At 39.6% G+C, this 20,780-nt stretch overlaps 1 protein-coding gene across 2 annotated transcripts in view; it reads left to right on the forward strand.

Moving 5' to 3' along the window:
* Positions 1-18,288, forward strand: part of CERS6 (ceramide synthase 6) — a 178,724-nt gene extending 160,436 nt beyond the window's left edge. Inside the window, exons 9-11 of one of the 2 annotated variants that reach the window (XM_063428628.1) lie at positions 12,861-13,017; positions 17,241-17,264; positions 17,887-18,288. In XM_063428628.1, the coding sequence (XP_063284698.1) occupies positions 12,861-13,017; positions 17,241-17,264; positions 17,887-18,045 (340 nt within the window). In that variant the 3' untranslated portion in view covers positions 18,046-18,288. The remainder of the gene's footprint in view (positions 1-12,860; positions 13,018-17,240; positions 17,265-17,886) is intronic. The other variant, XM_063428629.1, reaches the window with a different exon arrangement.
* Positions 18,289-20,780: the final 2,492 nt, after the last annotated feature.

Genomic DNA, 20,780 nt, shown 5'->3' on the forward strand with positions numbered 1-20,780 from the left:
TGGAAAGGTTTCAATGTAAACACTTAAAGAAAATCATTTTTAAATAGAGGCACAGGAGATTATATTTCTCTACTGGTTAAGATATCTGGTTTCAGTTCAAAAAGCACTGGCATGCTATTGTCAATGTATGTTCTGCCTACGGCGTTAAATCATTTTAAAAGGTCAAGGGCATAATTCTCAAAATATTGTGCTACGTATAATTTATGACGCGGAACTAAACATACTGTAATCTATTTGCAGTGGAGATAAATTGAAGAATACAATGGGTACATACCTTCTCCCTTATTTATTCTAACACATAAAACGTCTATAGACATTATACAGATCAAAAACAAAACCTTGCAACTATTATTTTGGTATTATTATAAAAGCCAGAAAGTAGCATTTAATAGATACTTGTCAGTTCTAAAAATAAGACCGACTATAATATGTATATTTTTCTTTTGTCTCTTTTTAGATATCCTTTTTTGTAATATATATCCTATATTCAGTCGTGTAAAGGTGTGTCAATCTGAATAAGTGAACAATATATTAACGCATAACGAAAAATAAAGTATTTTACGAAAAGTAAGATTAAAAAAAAATAATTAACTTACAAATGTTGTTAAAGACTGATTTATTAGGATAGTGGCATTCAAGTCTTATCTTATTCACCTTCTAGCATTATAGTATAAAATATATATATATATATATATATATATATATATATATATATATATATATTTAGCAAGCCTTAGTAACCACGGCATGAAAAGAGAACTGTGTATTGAATCTGTCTTTTTTTGTCTAGAAGCAATTTCATCATTAAATTGACCAGTTTCTTTGTTTCTGTGTATTTTTTTTTTTAATAATCTCCTTCACGCTGATAAAAAGTTTCAACTTTTTACTCTATAGAGGCCACAAGTAATTTAACAAAGATCAAACAATGACAATTCAGTTATTGCAAGAAGCTAAGGCTTTAATCATCTCCTGTCCCTTTGTCCCTCTGGCAACAGAGGCATGGAGTGGTCTCAGACAATGCTCTTTTTTTATCAGATAATAATTACTTAAGTGTGACGTGTTCTTCAGGTTATAAATAAGATCTTTTCAACTTCATCCTTTTCTATTTTGCAACCCTTAAAAACATTTTACTGTCAGCTATTGCATTATGTAATCTTCTAGCTCCCAACCCACCCTGACCTTCTGGTTTGCAATAATCTTCTCTCCAATGGGCTTTACCACACAGTGTGACTTATGTTTGCATTAGTTTACATTATTTCTTATCTCTAAAAGTCCCATCATTTCCATCAGATGGAAACAGAAAGTACTCACACTTTTGGTAGATTTAGAGAAGGATACATATACTACAGGGCCACAGGCAGATTTCAGTTTGCCCCCCCCCCCCCCCCCCACCACCACCTTATTTTTCACATAGTGATGGTAAATGGGGTCAAGAAAATTCATGGTTGTGGCACAGAACCATGAATTTTCTTGGCCCCATTTACCATGTGTATGTGTGTGTGTGAGTGTATGCAGTGGTGAATTTTGTTGTGATAATAATATTCCATATTAATTAAGAATGAATGATTGATCACTATTGATCAAATTAAACTATTATAAATAGTCAAGATGGCGCCGGTACACAGTACTGTAAATGTTAATAACCACAAAACACAGCACTAGAATGACTCATGCATAGCTTCACGAGATAGTTATGAGAACAGAGCTAGCTTTTTAGATGAGAGATAAAAAACGCACAGATCTGGCATGGTATTGTTGATGGGACTGGAAAGCCTGGCCAGCTGCAGGTCCCATCCAACGCTTTTTGCAAGGTCTTTGCTGAGCTGCACTGATAAGAAGATTTGGTGGAAAAGTACAGACCCCATTGATTATTAAGTTTCTTATAAAAGACGAGAAAACTTGGCACTCGATTGGAGTACTACCCACCTGTAATACGGACGCGTATTGCTGGTTCTGCTGATTTCCCAGTAAGAGAGAGTCCACTTCAAGCCTGACTGCCAGAATTTCTCTCAGAAGAGTGCAGCAAGCCTCTCTTATGGTGATGTATACTTAAGCTGATATCTAGATATTTGAGCTATTTCTTTAAGCTGTTTTCATATTAAGCTGAATATTAAGCGGTTTCCTTAAGATTAATTAAGTCACACACCCAAATTTTATGTATTTATTTAATTTATTTTCTTTTATTTAAATCCACCCAGCCTTTAACCTTTGGAAGAGCTGGAGTGGATCCTGTCCATGGGGTCCAGTGTAGCTTCTAGGCTCTGTGGCTGTTGGGTTGCTGGACTAGAGGGGGGGGGGATGTACAATGAAGGTGTTGAGGGAGCAAGAACAGCACACAGATCAGCGCTCCCTCATCCTCATCCTCAGCCAAATGCTTTGGGGGTCCTCAAGGTGGGCAGACACCCAGCTCTTGCCCCCCCCCCCCCCCGATGGCATGGGGGGACAAGGCAGCTGCTGAGGCATTTCGGGAAAGTGTTTCTTGCCACCCCCCATGGAAAGTGAAACCCAAGGCAAATGCCTTGTTGGCCTCACAGTAAATATAGCCCTGGATCTGGGGCTCCTGTCTAACCTCTGGTTGCCTTATTGTTAATCCTAGATAGATTTACCCTAAATTTGTTATATATATATATATATATATATATATATATATATATATATATATATATATATATATATATATATATATTGATATTATTATATAAGCCAGTAGTAAATTTAAAAGTAGCATTTAATAGATACCTGTCAGATACCTGTCAGTTCTCAAAAAATAAATATATATATTCACAAATTTTACGTTCTCTTCTGAAAGTATATGGTTGCTCAGTGGGTAAGGAAGCCAGATACTTTTGCAAAGTAACAGGTTTTGTTTTTGACAACTAGGCCTTTCATCATTCTAAGGTTGACAAAATGAGCACCATTAAGTTACGAAATACGACATCTAGACCCCAGGGCATATTAGTTTTAATGAAAGCTGAAATGACTTTTCCTGATGATTATGATGATGATTATTATGTGATTCTTTGTTTTGGACCAAATAAAATTCTGCAGTATAAAAGGTTATGGGTGGTGCTTCAGTTTAGCTATTTGTGCACAAAATATTGTCATTGTAAAATGTCTGTTCCTAATGCCAGAACATTTTGTTTTTACTCAAGTAAACCCCTTGCTTAGTATATATAAATATCTAGGTGCATTTGTATAGATTGTTGTCATGGTAACATAATAGGACATGACAGCGAGTGTACATAGAATATAATTAATAATTCCTCATCAATAATTACAATACAGTAAACAAATCAGGTTTTAAGAAAGATGGTTTTAAGAAAGATTGTTCCATTAATATAATTCTTCTAGTTGAACAAAAATACATTCCTATCTAAATAACTGAAAGATCTTATTTGGTATGATTTGTAGACTATTCATAGTTAGCTAGATACGAAACTGTCGGATTTTAAATGGAAAGTCTTGTTTGCGAAATATATATTTTAAATGCACAAGAAATATGCAGTTATAAAAAAATTCCGCCTATTAGTTTTTCAGAATTATTTTGCTGTCCTTAAATCCTATCCTGCTCACATGTCTGTTTAAATATCTTCTTTCCTTTTGTTTTCTTTTTGTCTGTATTCCAATATTATGTGAAAAAGTAAAAATTGTCACAAAAATAGAAAAAAAAAAAAACAAGTTTAAAAAAATTGACATGGATCTCATATCTATAATATGATTTTTTTTTAGAATAGTTAAAAGTTTTAACTCATGTGTTTTTTTATTTAAACACCATTATATGTTTCCAACAGGCTTTAACATTTTGCAAATAAGTATGGGAAAGGGTGCTACCAGGAAAAAATATATATAATTTGACATAGTGATACAAAACGAGTACTTTGCCAATATGCTTTGGCGTAACACATGTAACACCTCATACAAAGCACAATGTAAGCTCTACCATGAACCTACAATATAAAGGGACAATTGCATACTAACTACATAGTAGAAAATAGGAAACTGTAAGTTTGACTTATTTGAATAAGATGGTTGAAAAGATACCTACTCAACCTTACAGTGTAGTCATGTTGAAGTATAGGCATATATTGATGGAGGTAAATATTAGTATTTAAATTATCAATTAGATCCCTGTGTGAAATATTTTTTTTTCTAAATGAACAAATTACTAACCTTTCTCCAGTTCAGAGTCTCCGTCAGCGCTGCTGCAACCTCTTCCACGGGTTGTGTCACCCTGGAGGCGTACCTTCAAAATGCACCTTCGATTCCTCCATAGAGAATCATTGTATTCAATGATTATGTATGGCCCACCGTGATGGCATGGCACATGTGCCTGTGACATCATGGTATGTTATGGTATGAGATTCGAGAAACTCCAGGCACCACAACCATTACAGCAGGCTATAATGGTTATGGTACCTGGAGTGTTACTTTAAGAGATGAATAGAGATTGTCTGTAGGGTAGTCTACATCCCTAGCTAGATCATGTTACATGACTCAGCTTGAAGCTGTTATAGCGTAGCTATAGAGTAAGAGACAAATATAATGGCAATGGTTACACTATTGAGGAGCAAAGAATAATGGGTTCAAGATATAATCGGTTAAACTAAGAGAGAGATCAGTAATGGAATGGGTTTCCATGTGTCTTCAAGAGTTTTCTAAAGTATGAGCGGTGTCTCACTAGATAAGCAGGGGCCTTTTTAGCAGAGGAGTACTAGGAGTGAAAATTAGTAGAATTGAGAAGGATCATAGTATACTGTTGTAGTATACTGTTGTAGTATAAGAATAAAGGGGTATTACTGAGACCGGAAACAGTGCCTTTAGGTGGCATAGAAGGTAAACATATAATAATGATGATTGCAGTAGTTAAACTGAATTAAAAATTAGCCACCCAAAAGAGGATTGCATTTTGTGCTCATCACTTCCATGGATAGAAATGCCATCTAGTGTTTGTAAATGATATTGTCTGATGTCTAGGAATAAGAGTATTTGCACAGTTTTGTTACTGCACAATATAATAAGTAACGGTGAAAAAAAATTAGTGTGTTTTTGTTTTTCTATTATTTTTATATTTTATTACATATTGATTACATATTTTAATACATTGAGTGTTGTGGGAAAGGTGTCTGACAGGGTTATTATTATTATTATTATTGGCATTTATATAGCGCCAATATTGCTTTACAATATTATAAGAGGGGGGATTTAAATCTAAATAGGACAATTACAAAAGGTTACAGGAACAATAGGTTGAAGAGGACCCTGCTCAAACAAGCCTACCGTCTAGAGGAGGTGGGGTATAAAACACATTAGGTCAGGAGATAGCAATCCAACAAAGTGGGAGTGAAGCAGAGCTGGAGGAGAGAGTAGAGTGCTGCCCTTTAGGAGAGAGCAAGAGACAGGTATGTGAGGTAGAGGTTCCTCTGGGATGCTATAAGCTTTCCTAAAGAGATGGGTTTTAAGGCACTTCTTAAACGATTAAGGACTAGGGGAAAGTCTGATGGGGGTAGGCAGGCTATTCTATAGGAAAGGAGCCGCCCGCGAGAAGTCCTGCATTGGCGAGTGTCCATCTTGGCACTGTATTTTGAGCTTGGCCAAGGCATAAAAAATAAAGAGTGGGGCGTGGCCTGACAGCTCACCAAGACGGTCGCATGAGCTGTTAGCTCCGTGAGACACCAACCCTGCACAGCGATTTGCAAAGCAGTGGGTACCCCAAAATCCCACACAGACACACAACAGTGCCCATGACTACCATGGCATCTAAATCAGCCAGGAAGCTGAAACACAGACAGACTGCATTGCAAGTTTCGGCGCTGTCACCACCACGCGCTCAGGCCCAAGATGGCGCTGACACGCCGCACTCGCCCTCCACATACTCAGACCGCAGCGACCTTAACTCAATATCGGAACCAGCAACGACACCCGCAACCGACCTCTCCATCCACAAGATGTTACAAGCTCTACAGACATCTATCCAGGCCGACATGACAAAAATGTCGTGGATATTCAAGCGCTCGGTGACAGAACAGCGCACCTCGAGGACAAAACGGAGGAACTCATCTCTGCCCATAACACCTTGGCAGAGGCTTATACAGAGCTGGGAGCCAAATTAGACTACCTTACTGACAAAGTTGCGGACCACGAGGACAGGGACAGGTGCAGCAACATCCGCCTCCGCGGCATCCCTGAAGAGGTCCTCCCTCAAGACCTCCACTCTTACGCTGTGCGCCTCTTCCAGGTCTTGGTCCCTGACCTGACACATCAGGAATGCCTAATTGACCGCATACACCGCCTACCAAAGCCAAAATCCCTCCCGGCCTCAGTTCCCAGGGATACCATAGCAAAACTCTATTACTACACTAGCAAAGACAAAGTAATGGGAGCTGCAAGAACCACAAAGACGCCGCCGGAAGAATTTGCGGGCGTTCACCTTTTTACAGACCTTTCTGCCACAACCCTGCTGAAACGGAAAGAACTGGCCTGCATCACCAAATCTCTGAGGGACGCTAATGTCCTCTACAGATGGGGATTTCCAACCCGCTTAACCATCCGCCGTAATGACGCAGACCGCCATATCACTTCAGTTGATGAAGGAATGAAGCTCCTGAAAGAATGGGAGCCCTGTCGTGACCACCTGGACAGCCTGCCCAAGCGAAGCCGCAAAGATCGAGGTCCCCGAGGAAAATCCCGACAGAATGGAACGTGGTGTCCGCAGATAAGTGAACCGAACTGACCCTCTTTTTCCTACCATAATTGGGCACACTAGCCCGACACACTTACCCATCAGGGTCATGGACCGCACAAATTCTTTCCACCCTTTGATTCCTCGTAACGTTATGTACTAACTTTACACTTCACTTATGATTGTTATGTTGTTTAGTGAACGGCCGCTGAGGCTGAGCCTTGCTGCCATGCCGGGGCCCCTGACCTGGGCCCAGCCATGGCAGTGACGCACTGGTTATAGCACAGACAGATCTCTGTACAGTCTCTAAGCTTCACCGATGTATAATGTCTGCTGTATTTTGTATATACCTAGTGTTCCACCCCCACCACCACAAAAAAGCACCTGTCCGACACAGACACCGCTAAAATGGTTGCTGTACTACAATCGCGCACCACTATGAGCCTAGGATTGATTCGCTTGCCTCATTTGTGGCACGTGGATAACAAACTACAGCTAGAAAATATTTGAGGTCGGCACCACAGACAAGCAATTGTACACCATGTTCTCACCTGGGGGACAATGTGTAGAGTGGTCGGCGCGCATACGTCGCACCACTCCCCAACTAACACCGTCTATACGCTAATTTTACCCTAAACCCTTATTAGTCCCTATGGTGGCTAAATACGCAGACACACTGGGACCCAGACCACGTACTGCCCTTTCACCTAAACCGACACCCCCCAAGTGAATAAGAACGGTAAAAAGAACTGAGGTTACCCCAAACTGCCTAGAGCATCAGGGTTGTAAGACTTGTCAACTTCCACCACCCCACTAGGCTCAACAGAGCCTTTTCAACACCGCCTATGCCCCAGGGCACTATGTTTTCTGTACATAGTTCTCCGTACTTACCTGTTTCAACATTTGGTATGTTTCTGTTATCCCCTTCCTATTCCCTTCCCCCCAAACAATTGATACACGTTGTCAAGAATGCACTACGACCATACAATGCGTTAGTAACAAATACTTTTAACACTCTGAGCGGCAGATTTCTCTTGCCACTTCTGCAAACGTACACTGTCCATACAGGACACACAAACATAGGCACTAATCCCCTTCCATTGGTGAAACTGTTCCCATCATTAACTATCACAGCAACCGCTCCCCTATCGTTATGGCACTCAATATACTATCTCTGAACACGAAAGGCCTAAATTCACTGCATAAGCATAGACTAGCACTTGAAGAAGCGAAAAAACACAAAGCCCAAATAGCCTTCTACCAGGAGACCCATTTCAAATGTGGCGCACGTCCCAAATTCTGTTCCAACGCATTTCCCCACGATTTCCATTCATGTTACAAGAAAAAGAAATGAGGGGTGTCCATTCTGATAGGGAAAGGGGTAGCCTTCTCATTACTTAAGAAAACAGACAAAAATGGTAGATACTTGATACTCCAATGCTATATAAACAACGAACCATACACGCTTATCAACATTTATGGCCCACATACTAATCAGGTGGAATTCGCAGATAAAATCTTTGCCCTAGCGAGCGCACATAGATTCGGAACTACTGTCATTGGAGGTGACACAAATTTCCTCCTTGACTGCTCTCTGGACTCCACATCTACCGATAGGCTGACCAACGCAACCGCACGTAAATCACACAAAACCTCGTCGTTGCTCTGTAACCAAATTCTTCAACACAACTTTTTAGACCCATGGAGAGTCCTCCACCCGTTGGAAAGAGATTACACCTTTCACTCCCTAGCACACAATACATACAACAGAATCGACAGGTTCTTAATTCCAACCACGCTGATGCAAGCAGTTCGGGCAACAACTATAGGTCTTGTAACCTGGTCAGACCATGCCCCAATAACCCTAACCTTAACGGAAAAATGTTCTGCTGTGGGCAAAGGAACATGGAGACTGAATGATTCCCTGTTGAGAGACCCTAAAATTGTAGACCAACTCAAGGTAGACCTTACCGAATACTTTACGACAAACCTGACCCCCGACGTAGACATGACTACTGTCTGGCTAGCGCACAAAGCGGTAATAAGGGGTCTCCTGATTAGAGCGGGTAGTTACGCTAAAAAGCAAAGACTCAAAGAATACTCCACCCTAATCGCCAAGATAACTGACCTTACACATAAAAATAAATCAAACCCCATGCAAAATCTGCGACACGAACTCTCCATATTACACACCAAACTCAGAGACCTGGAGCAAGCCAAAACCACTCACATACTTCAACGCTATAAACACAATTTTTTCCCGCAAGGGAACAGGTCAGGTGCTTTATTAGCCGCAAGACTTAAAGCACGCACGGCCCACTCCAGGATAGCATATATCGTCATGGCAACAAAACAGAAACTCACAAACCTTCAAAATATAGTTGACGCATTTGCAGATTACTACAGCAAACTCTACAACCTTAGGGAAGACCCCACGATCAATCTACGCAAGACATTCTTAACTTTCTAGCACAAACTGATTTACCCAAACTCTCACCAGGAGACATATCCTCTCTAACCACACCATTTACTGCCCAAGAATTAGACAAAACAATCAAACAGCTTCCTAAACACAAGGCACCGGGCCCAGACGGCTACACCAACTTTTATTATCAGACCTTTGCCTCCGTCCTAGCACCACACTTATCCACACTCTTCAACCACTGCTACTCACAAGGAACTCTGCCCTCAGAAATTTTAAAAGCCCACATCTCCACTCTCCCAAAACCAGGCAAATCCCAAACACAGTGCCACAATTTTAGACCCATATCCCTACTGAACGTAGACGTTAAACTTTACGCTAAACTCATAGCCAACCGGTTGTCTACCATTCTCCCCACATTAATACATAATGATCAGTCAGGCTTTGTCAAAACGAGACAAGGTTCAGACAATACCAGGAAGATCTTGAACATCCTATCCCACACACACTACAACAAGGGACAAGGCCTTCTCTTAGCACTAGAAGCAACATCAAAGTGGGGAGGGACGAGGACACGTCGCTTAATGTTAAAAGAATGTCGTCCGCAAACATGGACAGTTTATATTCAGACTTGCCCACCGCCATGCCTTTAATTTCGGGTTGGCGTCTAATTATATGTGCCAGTGGTTATTTGGAATGGGGTGGAGAGGAAGCCCGCATTGGAAACCTGAGCCGTCGGGGCGTTGTATAACGCCATAATGCCTAAGATCACCTATCTTGGGGTCAAAATCGCGCCCACAACTGAACGACTTTTCCAATATAACTATAAACCACTCCTAAACCTATGCAAATCTGAGTGCGTACAGTGGAAGCCAGTTAAACTGTCGTGGCTGGGCAGAATCAATACGGTAAAAATGATCCTCTTTCCCAAACTGCTGTACGTTTTCCGCCTCCTACACCTACGGGCTCCACCAATGTTTTTGAAAACACTCCAAAAGGTGCTGTCCTCCTATATATGGGATGCTCACAAACCCAGAATCTCCCAACGCTTTCTCCAGAACCACCTGATGGATGGTGAGGTGGGCCTACCAGATATACATACATACTATAAAGCGGCCTCCACCCCCCACATTTGTGACACAGTGGCTAGCAGAATGCAAAACGACATCCAACATGGAAATACTAACGTCTCTAAATGCACTTAGAGGGATAACACAGTGTTATTCCCACTTCGAAGCACATAAAAAACGTGTGTATAGGTGGTACCTAACACTCCAAAGGCTTCATAAAATGTATAAAATGGTCTCCCCACACTGCTGGAGATGTGGAACGGAAAGTGGAATGATGACTCATATCTGGTGGTCATGTCCACGTATCTGTCCGCTATGGCAGGAGGTGCAAACTATACTGCAAACCATAGGCATTACCACACCACTCCTAGACATACACACAGGTATATTTTTAACATACCCCAAACCTATAACAAAGCAGGAAAAAATTATCATGGCACTAATAGCGCTAGCAGTGAGAAATCTAATTGCGAACCACTGGAAGCTACCACAATGCCCCTCTAAAACTCTCCTACTGGCCAAAATACATCAATACTATACCCATTAGTGCCTGTCCACTCAAACGGCAGCACACAAGACACGACTCTTGTCCACCTGGGCCCCATGGGTAGTGTATTGGGAAGGGCAATTTACAAACCCATCCTCCCCGCCCCACCAAAGAAACCCTCTTACCAACCCAACACCTCCAGATTCTGATTCCGAACTAACGTAACAAGGAAATTAACGTAATACTGGAACAAAAGGGGATTATTGTACTGCACATTGCCACCCGAAGCATGTAAACCCATCTCCGTGTCACGCCATATGTGGACCCAACACTAGAACACTGCTAAACCACCCCCTCCCCTCCTCCCTTTAAATACCTACGTGGTTATGGTTGTTACAGCAACAGAACCTCCGGAAACATACTCACCAACGAGCCTTCAGCTCGTCTATGAGACCTTTCCTCTTACCCCCCCCCCCCCCCCCCTGAACTATCCATGGCCCACAGGCGTCACGGAGATCTGGTAAGATGATGGCAAGAAATAATCAATGTTGCAGCCACAAAATTGAGCCAATGCTAAAAGTGTTAAAGCCCAATGCCAAAGTATCAAAAGCAGGAGGCACTGCAAAACGTTCTACTGTACACAATGTTTTACTACGCTATATGGTGCCCCCCCCGCTTAACTCACGAGACACAATAGTATTCCGCACAAAGCTCACCAAGGCCCTTGTCCCCGAGATGAAAAACAAATCCTATACTTACTTACTTTGACCTACGCTAGCGGGCAACCACAACTGATGACGAGCCCATGGAACATCTCGTTCTGCCAGCGGTGACACCGCTACGCTCCACCACCACACACTAACAACGAAAACACAAACAACACACAGCAATGTAATGCAGAATAGGTTATGTCTAAAGCCTCACATGTTATATAACAAGCACCGCACACTGGGTGACGATCTGTGTACATTGCACCCCAAGTATTCTGTATTCTGTATTCCGTATTCCATATTCTGCATTATATGTTTCGCACTATGCATTATGTACTAATAAGCGACATCACACTGCATTTTATGTCAAGCTGTATCATTACTTTTGACACCCCTACCCCACCCCCTTCTTCTTTCTGTATCCCTCCCCATCCCCTTGAAAGATTTGTCAATAAACACTTTGAATATAAAAGAAGAAATAAATAAATAAATAAATAAAAAAGAGTACGGCTTCAACTTAACTCATGGGATTCCATTGACTGATTTATAGCACCCTAATCACTACAATAAGTTCTAGTTGGAATGGTGCTTAGAGCGTCCTTTTAAGATTTAACTTGCAACAAGAATACATTAAATCAATGTAATCATCCATACTAGTTTCACAGCTAATTGACTGTGTCCAACCGATAAAGTTTCTGACTTTCGGACAGTATTCCATGAGTGCTTTTTATTAACACGTCTACCATCCAAATTAGAAATCATTATCAACTTAAAGTGCATTTTATAGTGCAATAAACTATTAAAAAATCAATCAAAATATATATTCATGTATGTGTCATGTATGTTTCATGTTGAAGTGTGTAAACAGTGTACAATTTTGGTATGGTGTATATTTGTTGTGTTATGTGTTTTACTGTTATTTTGTTGCTACGATGCTTATTTGTACTTTATTTGCTTTAATTGACTTTAATTGACTTGTAATGTTTCTTCTATATGTCACAAACTTGCTTCAAAACGTTCAAAGTATTGGTACATTGTTAGAGCCATGTATCAGTGATTTATCAACATGTTTTTAAAAGTCAAATTTGCAATGTGTCCGATGATGCCAATAATATGTAGATTTCTCTTCTTCAGAATGATTGTGATCATCCATTTTAATTATTTAATGCATGGTACATGACCTTTTTCCAATTACCCAAAAGTGACGTAATTATTTTTGAAACATACTGTAAAAGGAGATTGTAATTTCTTTGACATTGATAAAAACAATGTCATGTCGATAATTACAAAACAACACATTACTTAACCGTTTTGTTCTATAATTTTAATGGCTAGCATAGTTTTACCTGTTATGCGAGTGCCATATAAAATCAGACACTGAGACAAACCACTTTGACATGATCTTATGTAATCATTAAAGTATATAAAACATTATGTGAAAATCAACAAAAACTCACTTTTAAAACGAATATTTTATATATTTTATTTACAGGATACTGAATACAACGGTGTTTGAAAGCTGGGAAATCGTTGGCCCTTATCCTTCCTGGTGGGTTTTTAACATGCTACTTTTGCTGCTTCAAACTTTACATTTATTTTGGGCATATCTGATAATCAAGATTGCCTGCAGAGCTATTTCGAAAGGCAAGGTAAGAATCCACTATGCGGTACATTACCAATGTATATTTAAATATATATGTTGTAACTACTATGTTGTAGCTTCTCTCAGAGTGTTTTCCACTCATTTATGATTTGTCAGTAAGTTCAAATAGAATTTTAAATTTTGGGCCAAAGTAGAACTTAGCTGAAATGTTTCCAACTGGCCGTTGTCACCTAAAATGTTAAATTCACTTTGAATTCCTAACAATTCAGACTTTATTGAATAACCCTGTTTCTGTTACAATGTCTGAATTGCAGCTTTCCTGTTGTATGCTGTGTCTATGTTGCATCTTCTGTATTTGAGCTTTACTGCATTGCTGTTTCCCTTTGTTGCAGCCTCTCTGCATTACTGTCCCTCTGTGCTGCAGTCTGCCATTAGCCTGTGAACTCTCAGAATTGACTTTAAGTTACATTGTATCGACCTAAGCAGTTGGCACACAACCAGTGAAAAGTATCTTATTAGCTGAAATGATATTAACTACATATACAAAGACACAATAGAAAGGGTGCTAGCTTATGTAAAGGGACACTATAGTCAAGAAAACAACTAAAGCTTAAAGGGACACTGTAGTCACCTGAACAACTTTAGCTTAATGAAGCAGTTTTGGTGTATAGAACATGCCCCTGCATCCTCACTGCTCAATCCTCTGCCATTTAGGAGTTAAATCCCTTTGTTTATTAACCCTAGTCACACCTCCCTGCATGTGACTTGCACAGCCTTCCATAAACACTTCCTGTAAAGAGAGCCCTATTTAGGCTTTCTTTATTGCAAGTTCTGTTTAATTAAGATTTTCTTATCCCCTGATATGTTAATAGCTTGCTATACCCTGTAAGAGCCTCCTGTATGTGATTAAAGTTCAATTTAGAGATTGAGATACAATTATTTAAGGTAAATTACATCTGTTTGAAAGTGAAACCAGTTTTTTTTTTCATGCAGGCTCTGTCAATCATAGCCAGGGGAGGTGTGGCTAGGGCTGCATAAACAGAAAGAAAGTGATTTAACTCCTGAATGGCAGAGAATTGAGCAGTGAAATTGCAGGGGAATGATCTATACACTAAAACTGCTTTATTTAGCTAAAGTAATTTTGGTGACTATAGTGTTCCTTAACCCCTTAAGGACACATGACGTGTGTGACACGTCATGATTCCCTTTTATTCCAGAAGTTTGGTCCTTAAGGGGTTAATGTAGTTGTTCTGGTGAGTTTAAAAGCTCCCTTCAGGTTTCTTTCATGTAAACACTGCCTTTTCATGTTTACATTGCCCCTAGGGACACCTCCAAGTGGCCACTCCTTAGATGGCCACTGGAGGGGCTTCCTGGCTCAGGGCTGCACAGAAGGCAGCCCTGCCGTTCAACGTCCCCACACTCTGCATGGAGACGCTGAATTCTCCTCATAGAGATGCATTGATTCAATGCATCTCTATGAGGAGTTCCTGATTGGTCAAAATTGCATTTGGCCTCGCCCCGTGCCGATTTTAGCCAATCCAATGCTATCCCTATGGAAAAATCGGCCATTTCAATGATGTCACAAAGGGGGTGGAGCCAGCGCCAGCAAACCCGCGCGGCGCTGGAATTAAGGTGAGTTTTAAATTTTTATAGGGGGCCTTAGGGGGGCAAGCCCCCTAAATGGTGGGTTTAGCACTATAGGATCAGGAATACATGTTTGTGTTCCTGACCTTATAGTGATCCTTTCATGTGCGACTTTACTAACTAAAACAGAAAAAGTTAACACATTTTTTACTTGAAAAAGGCTACAACACAGATGAAATAGTGATACTGTCACTTTTAATCTAGGAATAAACTAAGGAGTGCATGTATTCACATATTGACAATTTCTAAGTGGTAAAAGACGCACAGTAAGGAATATTTTGGCACAAATGAGGAAATAAATAGGTGTAAAAGCTCCAGAAAATTTATATAAAAATTAAATGCAATACTTTTTTGACAGGCCTTCCAATTGTCCTAGTTTTGTCAGGACAGTCCGTATTTAGGTTCTTGCTGTTATGGACACCAAGGAACTGACCCCAGAGAGTCATGCAAGCACACAATTAGACATGTTCACACTGTAACACTGTTCTTTGTATGGCACACCCTTCATGGGGCCAGCCTGAATGATTGGCAGTCAGTCTGGCATGCATTCATATCAGGCTGATATACATATTCCGCACTCTTTTACCCCACCCAATGGCATCTTGCTTTATAGCATATCAATGTTAGGAGGTAGGTTTTATAAATAACCCCCATTGTCCTTAAGTCGGAATCTCGACTATTCTTGTTTTTTTGATTATTGCTCCAGAGATTCCTCAACTCAGAGACCTATTCTTAGGGTGTTCAGCACTCTCTTTCTTTTGACCTCTTTGCATTTTGTTTAAACTAAATTAGTAAATTTGCCCAACGTATATGGTATTCAGTCAAAATACCCCAATTCAGTCCAGTTAATTAATGCGCAAAACAAATGATGATAGTGAGTTAAAATTTCCCATTATCCCTTGTGCATCCTTTGCACATAAATCTACAGGTTCTGTTTTGATAGTATACAACTTTCAGGATTCCAGCATTTTTTGTTCTTGGTCCCTATATGCTACGTAGGTAATTGCATCCATGCTAGGTGCTTATTAAACCCACACTGTCACCTAAATTATTTTTTACATTAACCAATAGTAAATGAGAAAGGGGCATTGTGTTATTTATTTTATTTATTTATAGGCGATTTCAGGACACTTTTAAAAGCCGATTCTTTGGCTGCCGCAAAACTCATTATGCTTTGGGATCACATCCAGCCTCTCTTGAGATCTGCAGTGTTATAAAACAGGACATAGAATGAAAAATGTGAAAAATCAGCAGCTATTCAGAAAGAGGACTTAACTAAGTGGAAATGTGTTATTAGAAATATTAAAATAAATTTTGAAACCTTTATAAACCGAGTCAATAAATCACATGGACTGTTTTCTTATGGTTTATTGATTTATGTAAATGCTTTTTTTAGTTGACAGGTCCGTTTTAATAACTGAAGACATCTCATACATTATAACTAAAATAGCACATAGAGGACTTGCCTGGTCACCCCTGACATATATGGGAGTTTATGTGCGTTTTAGGGGCATGAGAAGCTCCAAGTATAAACATGTCTTTGTGAATGTGTGTTAATGTGTGTGTCTGTGTATCTGCATGTGTGCCAGTGTGTGTCTGTGCATCTGCATTTGTATCAGTGTGTGTCTGTGTATCTGAATGTGTATCAGTGTGTATCTGTGAATCTGAATGTGTGTCAGTGGGTATCTGCATGTCAGAAAGTGACTGAGAGTTGTGTGTAGTGGCTGAGAGTTGTGTGTAGTGTCTGAGTGTATTTGCAGAATTCCTTAATTTGCCCCCCTTATGTTGCTTACCTTTTATCAGAAGGTCTGATGTATGCCATTCTATGCAGAATCCCTAGTGGTCCAGTGGAGGCATACTGGGGTGCAGAATGCCTGATGGTATGAGGAGCATTGTGGTCTGCATCAGTATTGGGTGCATATAACTTTAAGAGCTTAAATTGGTCTGTACCCGATAGAGGTATGTGAGGTGACACAGGGACAAGCAGGGGAATCTATTAATCTCTCTATCAAGGTGGAACTGGAGTTCCAGGGCAAGGCAGGGTGCCACTGGCCCCCTCACTGTGTCCGGACTCTAGGCTTTGCTGCCTAATGTTTAATCTGGATCTGGTGATGCTTATGGCTCTACTGTTGAAGCAAAAATTATTTTAAGGCACCAATTTACCATTACCCCAGTAAAACGTATGGATGTCTGATGAGTAGAATAAGTAGAGAAAAATATATTTTAAAATATATTATTTGATTTGGTTTTAAATGTAAGTGCCTCAGCTTGTAAAAGACTAAAAATGAGGAAATATGTGTATATGAAAGGGAATACATAATAGATTAAAAAAAAACACTTTGTTTGAAATTGCTACTATACACTTATTCCTTATTCCCATAAGGAAGACCTACTGTGATTAATAACAATACATTGTTCAAACACAGCACACATTCTGTCATGGATTAGCTTATAAATCATGACATTTTCACATCTGTAAAATGAATGGCTCATTTACTGGGAAATTGCCTTACACATGACTCATAACTCTCAAGTGCTCTGTTTGTCACGTAACTGTCTTTTCCCATATTACCATCAGACTCTTTAATTCATTGTGTATATTCTTTCCCTGTGCTCACATTGAAGACCGGAAAATGGAATCCCTTACATGTAAGTTGCACAAATTAGGTTTTAATATATCTAGGGGGCTCTCTGCTCCATTAAGCAGAAGTTACAACTGTCTAGGGGCCACAGAAGCCCCTGGTAGGCTTGTATAGTCTGTGATATGTAGAATAAGGGCGATGAGGTTGGGGTAAATTGGAATCATCATTTAATTCTGTAGGGATTTTAAACAAAGATCTTTATCAAATGAACTGAATTCAGAAATACATACATCAGATTAAGTTTTAGAAAGATAACCTCAGTCATGTAGTTGCGTGCGAAAAATCAGCGCTCATATTACTTACGTGTGAATATACAATTGTAATAAGTCTATTCATGAGTCTTTGCTACACAATGAATAAAGTGTGCGTGTCTGTATTCCGAACATAAAACTCACTAAAAGTGATCATTGACTCATTATCTCAAATCTGATTAGCTAAATAATAAAATAATTGAAGTACATTTTAACAGGAAGAGCTATGTCTTAGAAACGAGAACAATCCACTAGGGTATTTCGATATTATTTAATATATCTGACAAACAGTAGTAGTGTGTTAATGAACTCTTAAACATAACTTAACCTGCTCTTTCAAATTATTTTTACATTTAAGTCCACTTATATCTATTCCAGGTATCAAAAGATGTCCGAAGTGACATTGAATCAAGCTCAGATGAGGAAGATTCCGTACCACGAATGAAAAATACACAAAGTACCAGTGTTAACGGGATTAAAAGCGCAAACGGAATAAATGGTTATCTCACCGGCGCAGCCTGTACAGAGGATCATTAATTCTCAAACCTAATTCTACAAGTGAACAATGAACTGTTTGCTATTGGAAATAATACTTAGTAACTCGTGAATGAAGTTTCTTCGTCTATCTCTGCATCAGAAATCAATATAGAAATATCAAAGCATTTGAATAGTGCACTGCCATTATAACTATTATTCTTACTAATTGTGAATGATGATGGAATACCAATCAATATGTGTGGGCATGCTTTATGTTACAATAACTAATGCAGTGGGATCAGTATTTCCATAAGTTGTATTTTTTATATATATATATTTGTTTTTATTATTTAGGTGTAGATTTTTTTTTTACTTTTTTTATTTTTTTCCGTAACAACTATCAGACTGTGTGTTTGCATTCCCTCACACATCTTTGGTGACCTATCTAGTTTACCTGTTTCAAATTGGTTTAAATGCTTATTTATTACCGGCACTTATAAATGCATCAAGCCACTAAATCGCGATGTGTTTGGAGTTGAGAACGGATTTGCAAAATATTTGTAAGATACTTTTTCCAATATGGCCATTGTAGCCTAAATTTTGCAAGGCGTTCGTTAATGCTCCATAAAAAATTTTTTTTTTTTTTTTTTGGCAGCCTCTTGACATGTTTTATATGCATTATCAAACATAGAATTGTATTTATTATTACAACTTTTTTTTTTTCTGAAATGTTCTGAGAATTTCCAAATGCTTGATTACGGCCAATTTTTCCAGAAAACATTTTACTGTTCCAACTAGCAAAATTCATAACAACAAGCATAACAAAGCATTCACCAATGTATAATTAAAACTTATAAAAGTCTGAATCAGATGCTTTTAAAAGGTGTCATCATACTTAGTGCAAGTTATCATATGCACTTACTGCTTGCAAGAGAAAATGTATTTCAGTCTTCATTCTTTTCTGGTAATATACACATGGGTATTTCAAATATATGATGTCATTTATTATTATAGCAATAATGTTTTGTATGATATTGTACCAATATTGTAAAGCTCAGGGGGGGTTTAACGATGGCATTTACCAAGTCAGTGATTACCCTTATCAATATGTATAGGAGCAACAAATAAAAGAATGTTCTCCTTCAAAACCACTTGAGAAATTTGTGGACCTTTTTTTTTTTTTTTTTTGAAGCTGTAAAAATTTGTGCTGTGTGTTTCTTAATATGCTTGATACAGGGTACACATTCCAAGTGTTTTTGAGACATGAATCACTCAACTGTCCTTGCTCTGGTGCCTTCCATTTATACTCTGAACATATAGGGGGTTTAACCAAAAAAAAAAAAAACAGCTGTGTGACTAACAGTTGTGGTAACTTAATAACCAACCTGAAAAATGTCGGCCAGGGGGGGCGTGTCCGACTTCCGGCGAGTACGGACGCATGGCTTAAGAGCTCCGCTATACAACCAGCCTAAAAGCGACAAAAATAGCCTTATACTGCATTTTTTCTGCACACACTAGCGACCCATAAGTGGCTCCCTGTGACTATGTCACCCCCTAAACAGCAGAAGCTTACCGAGATGGCGAAAACCCGAAAAAAAGATCGTAAAAAGGAATTCCAAGATGGCGACGATGTGCATGGCGGGTCGGACGACCACTCAGACAACGAGTCAGTTTCCTCTAGACTATCTGATGCGGTGGTTACGGAGCGAAGTCTACACAGAATGCTGCAAGACCTTAGAACCACCATCAGACAGGACTTCTTACATATTGACAGTGAGCTGAGAAAGGAAATCTCATCGTTAGGTGACAGAACCAGCCATCTGGAAAACAGATCCGATGAACTGTGTGCAGCTCATAACGAGGTAGTGGATAAACTCCAGAAACTCTCTGACGACCATGCTACACTCAAACTGAAAATGGCAGATCTGGAGGATAGGTCAAGGAGGCAGAACATTAGATTTAGAGGTATTCCGGACGATATATCTCATGATGCCTTACCTGCTTTTATACTATCTATCTGCAAGTCATTAGCGCCAGAGCTACCTGATTCTGCATGGTCGTTTGATCGCATGCACAGACTTCCACGCCCAGCTCGTTTAGCGGCCGAAGTTCCCAAAGATGTAATTGTGAAGTTCCACTACTACACCCACAAGGACACTTTACTCATCGCAGCTCGGAAGGCCGGTACTTTATTGGAACCCTTTCAACAAATTTCTTTATTTGCAGATCTATCAGCTGCCACAATGGCTCGCCGAAAAGAGTTTGTAACCATTACAAAAACCCTACGCAACAACAATGTTTCTTATAAATGGGGCTACCCGACGAAACTACTGATCTGGAGACAAGGCAGAACCCAAGTGGTTAACGAGCCAGCTGAAGGTATGAAACTCCTCACCTCCTGGGGTCTTTGGAACACCAAGGAAACGACTACAAGAGACGTGCCAGCAGCAGATCTCTCCCCGAGAAGACTTCAGCCGGAGTGGAGTATGACGGGATCGTCTGTTAAACACTCATGAACTGTTCCTCTATACTACACGTTTGTGAAACGATGAGTATAATTTAAGTTTTGGTATTGCTCTTCGGGGCGTTGCGTAAACAGTTCTTTATTTTTACCAGATAAGTTTAATTCTCCGTACTTTCGTGTGTGTGACTTATAACACAGCAGGCCCTAAGCCCCTGTGTCACTGTTATTCGCTTAAATTTTCTTCCTATGTCTGAACGCAATCCTCGCCAGTATAATTTGACATGGCTGTTAATTTTGTCAGCATACAAGACAGTATGAGAATGCTGGTATG

Source organism: Pelobates fuscus, chromosome 8 (genome assembly GCF_036172605.1).
Source record: "Pelobates fuscus isolate aPelFus1 chromosome 8, aPelFus1.pri, whole genome shotgun sequence".
Taxonomy (NCBI): domain Eukaryota; kingdom Metazoa; phylum Chordata; class Amphibia; order Anura; family Pelobatidae; genus Pelobates; species Pelobates fuscus.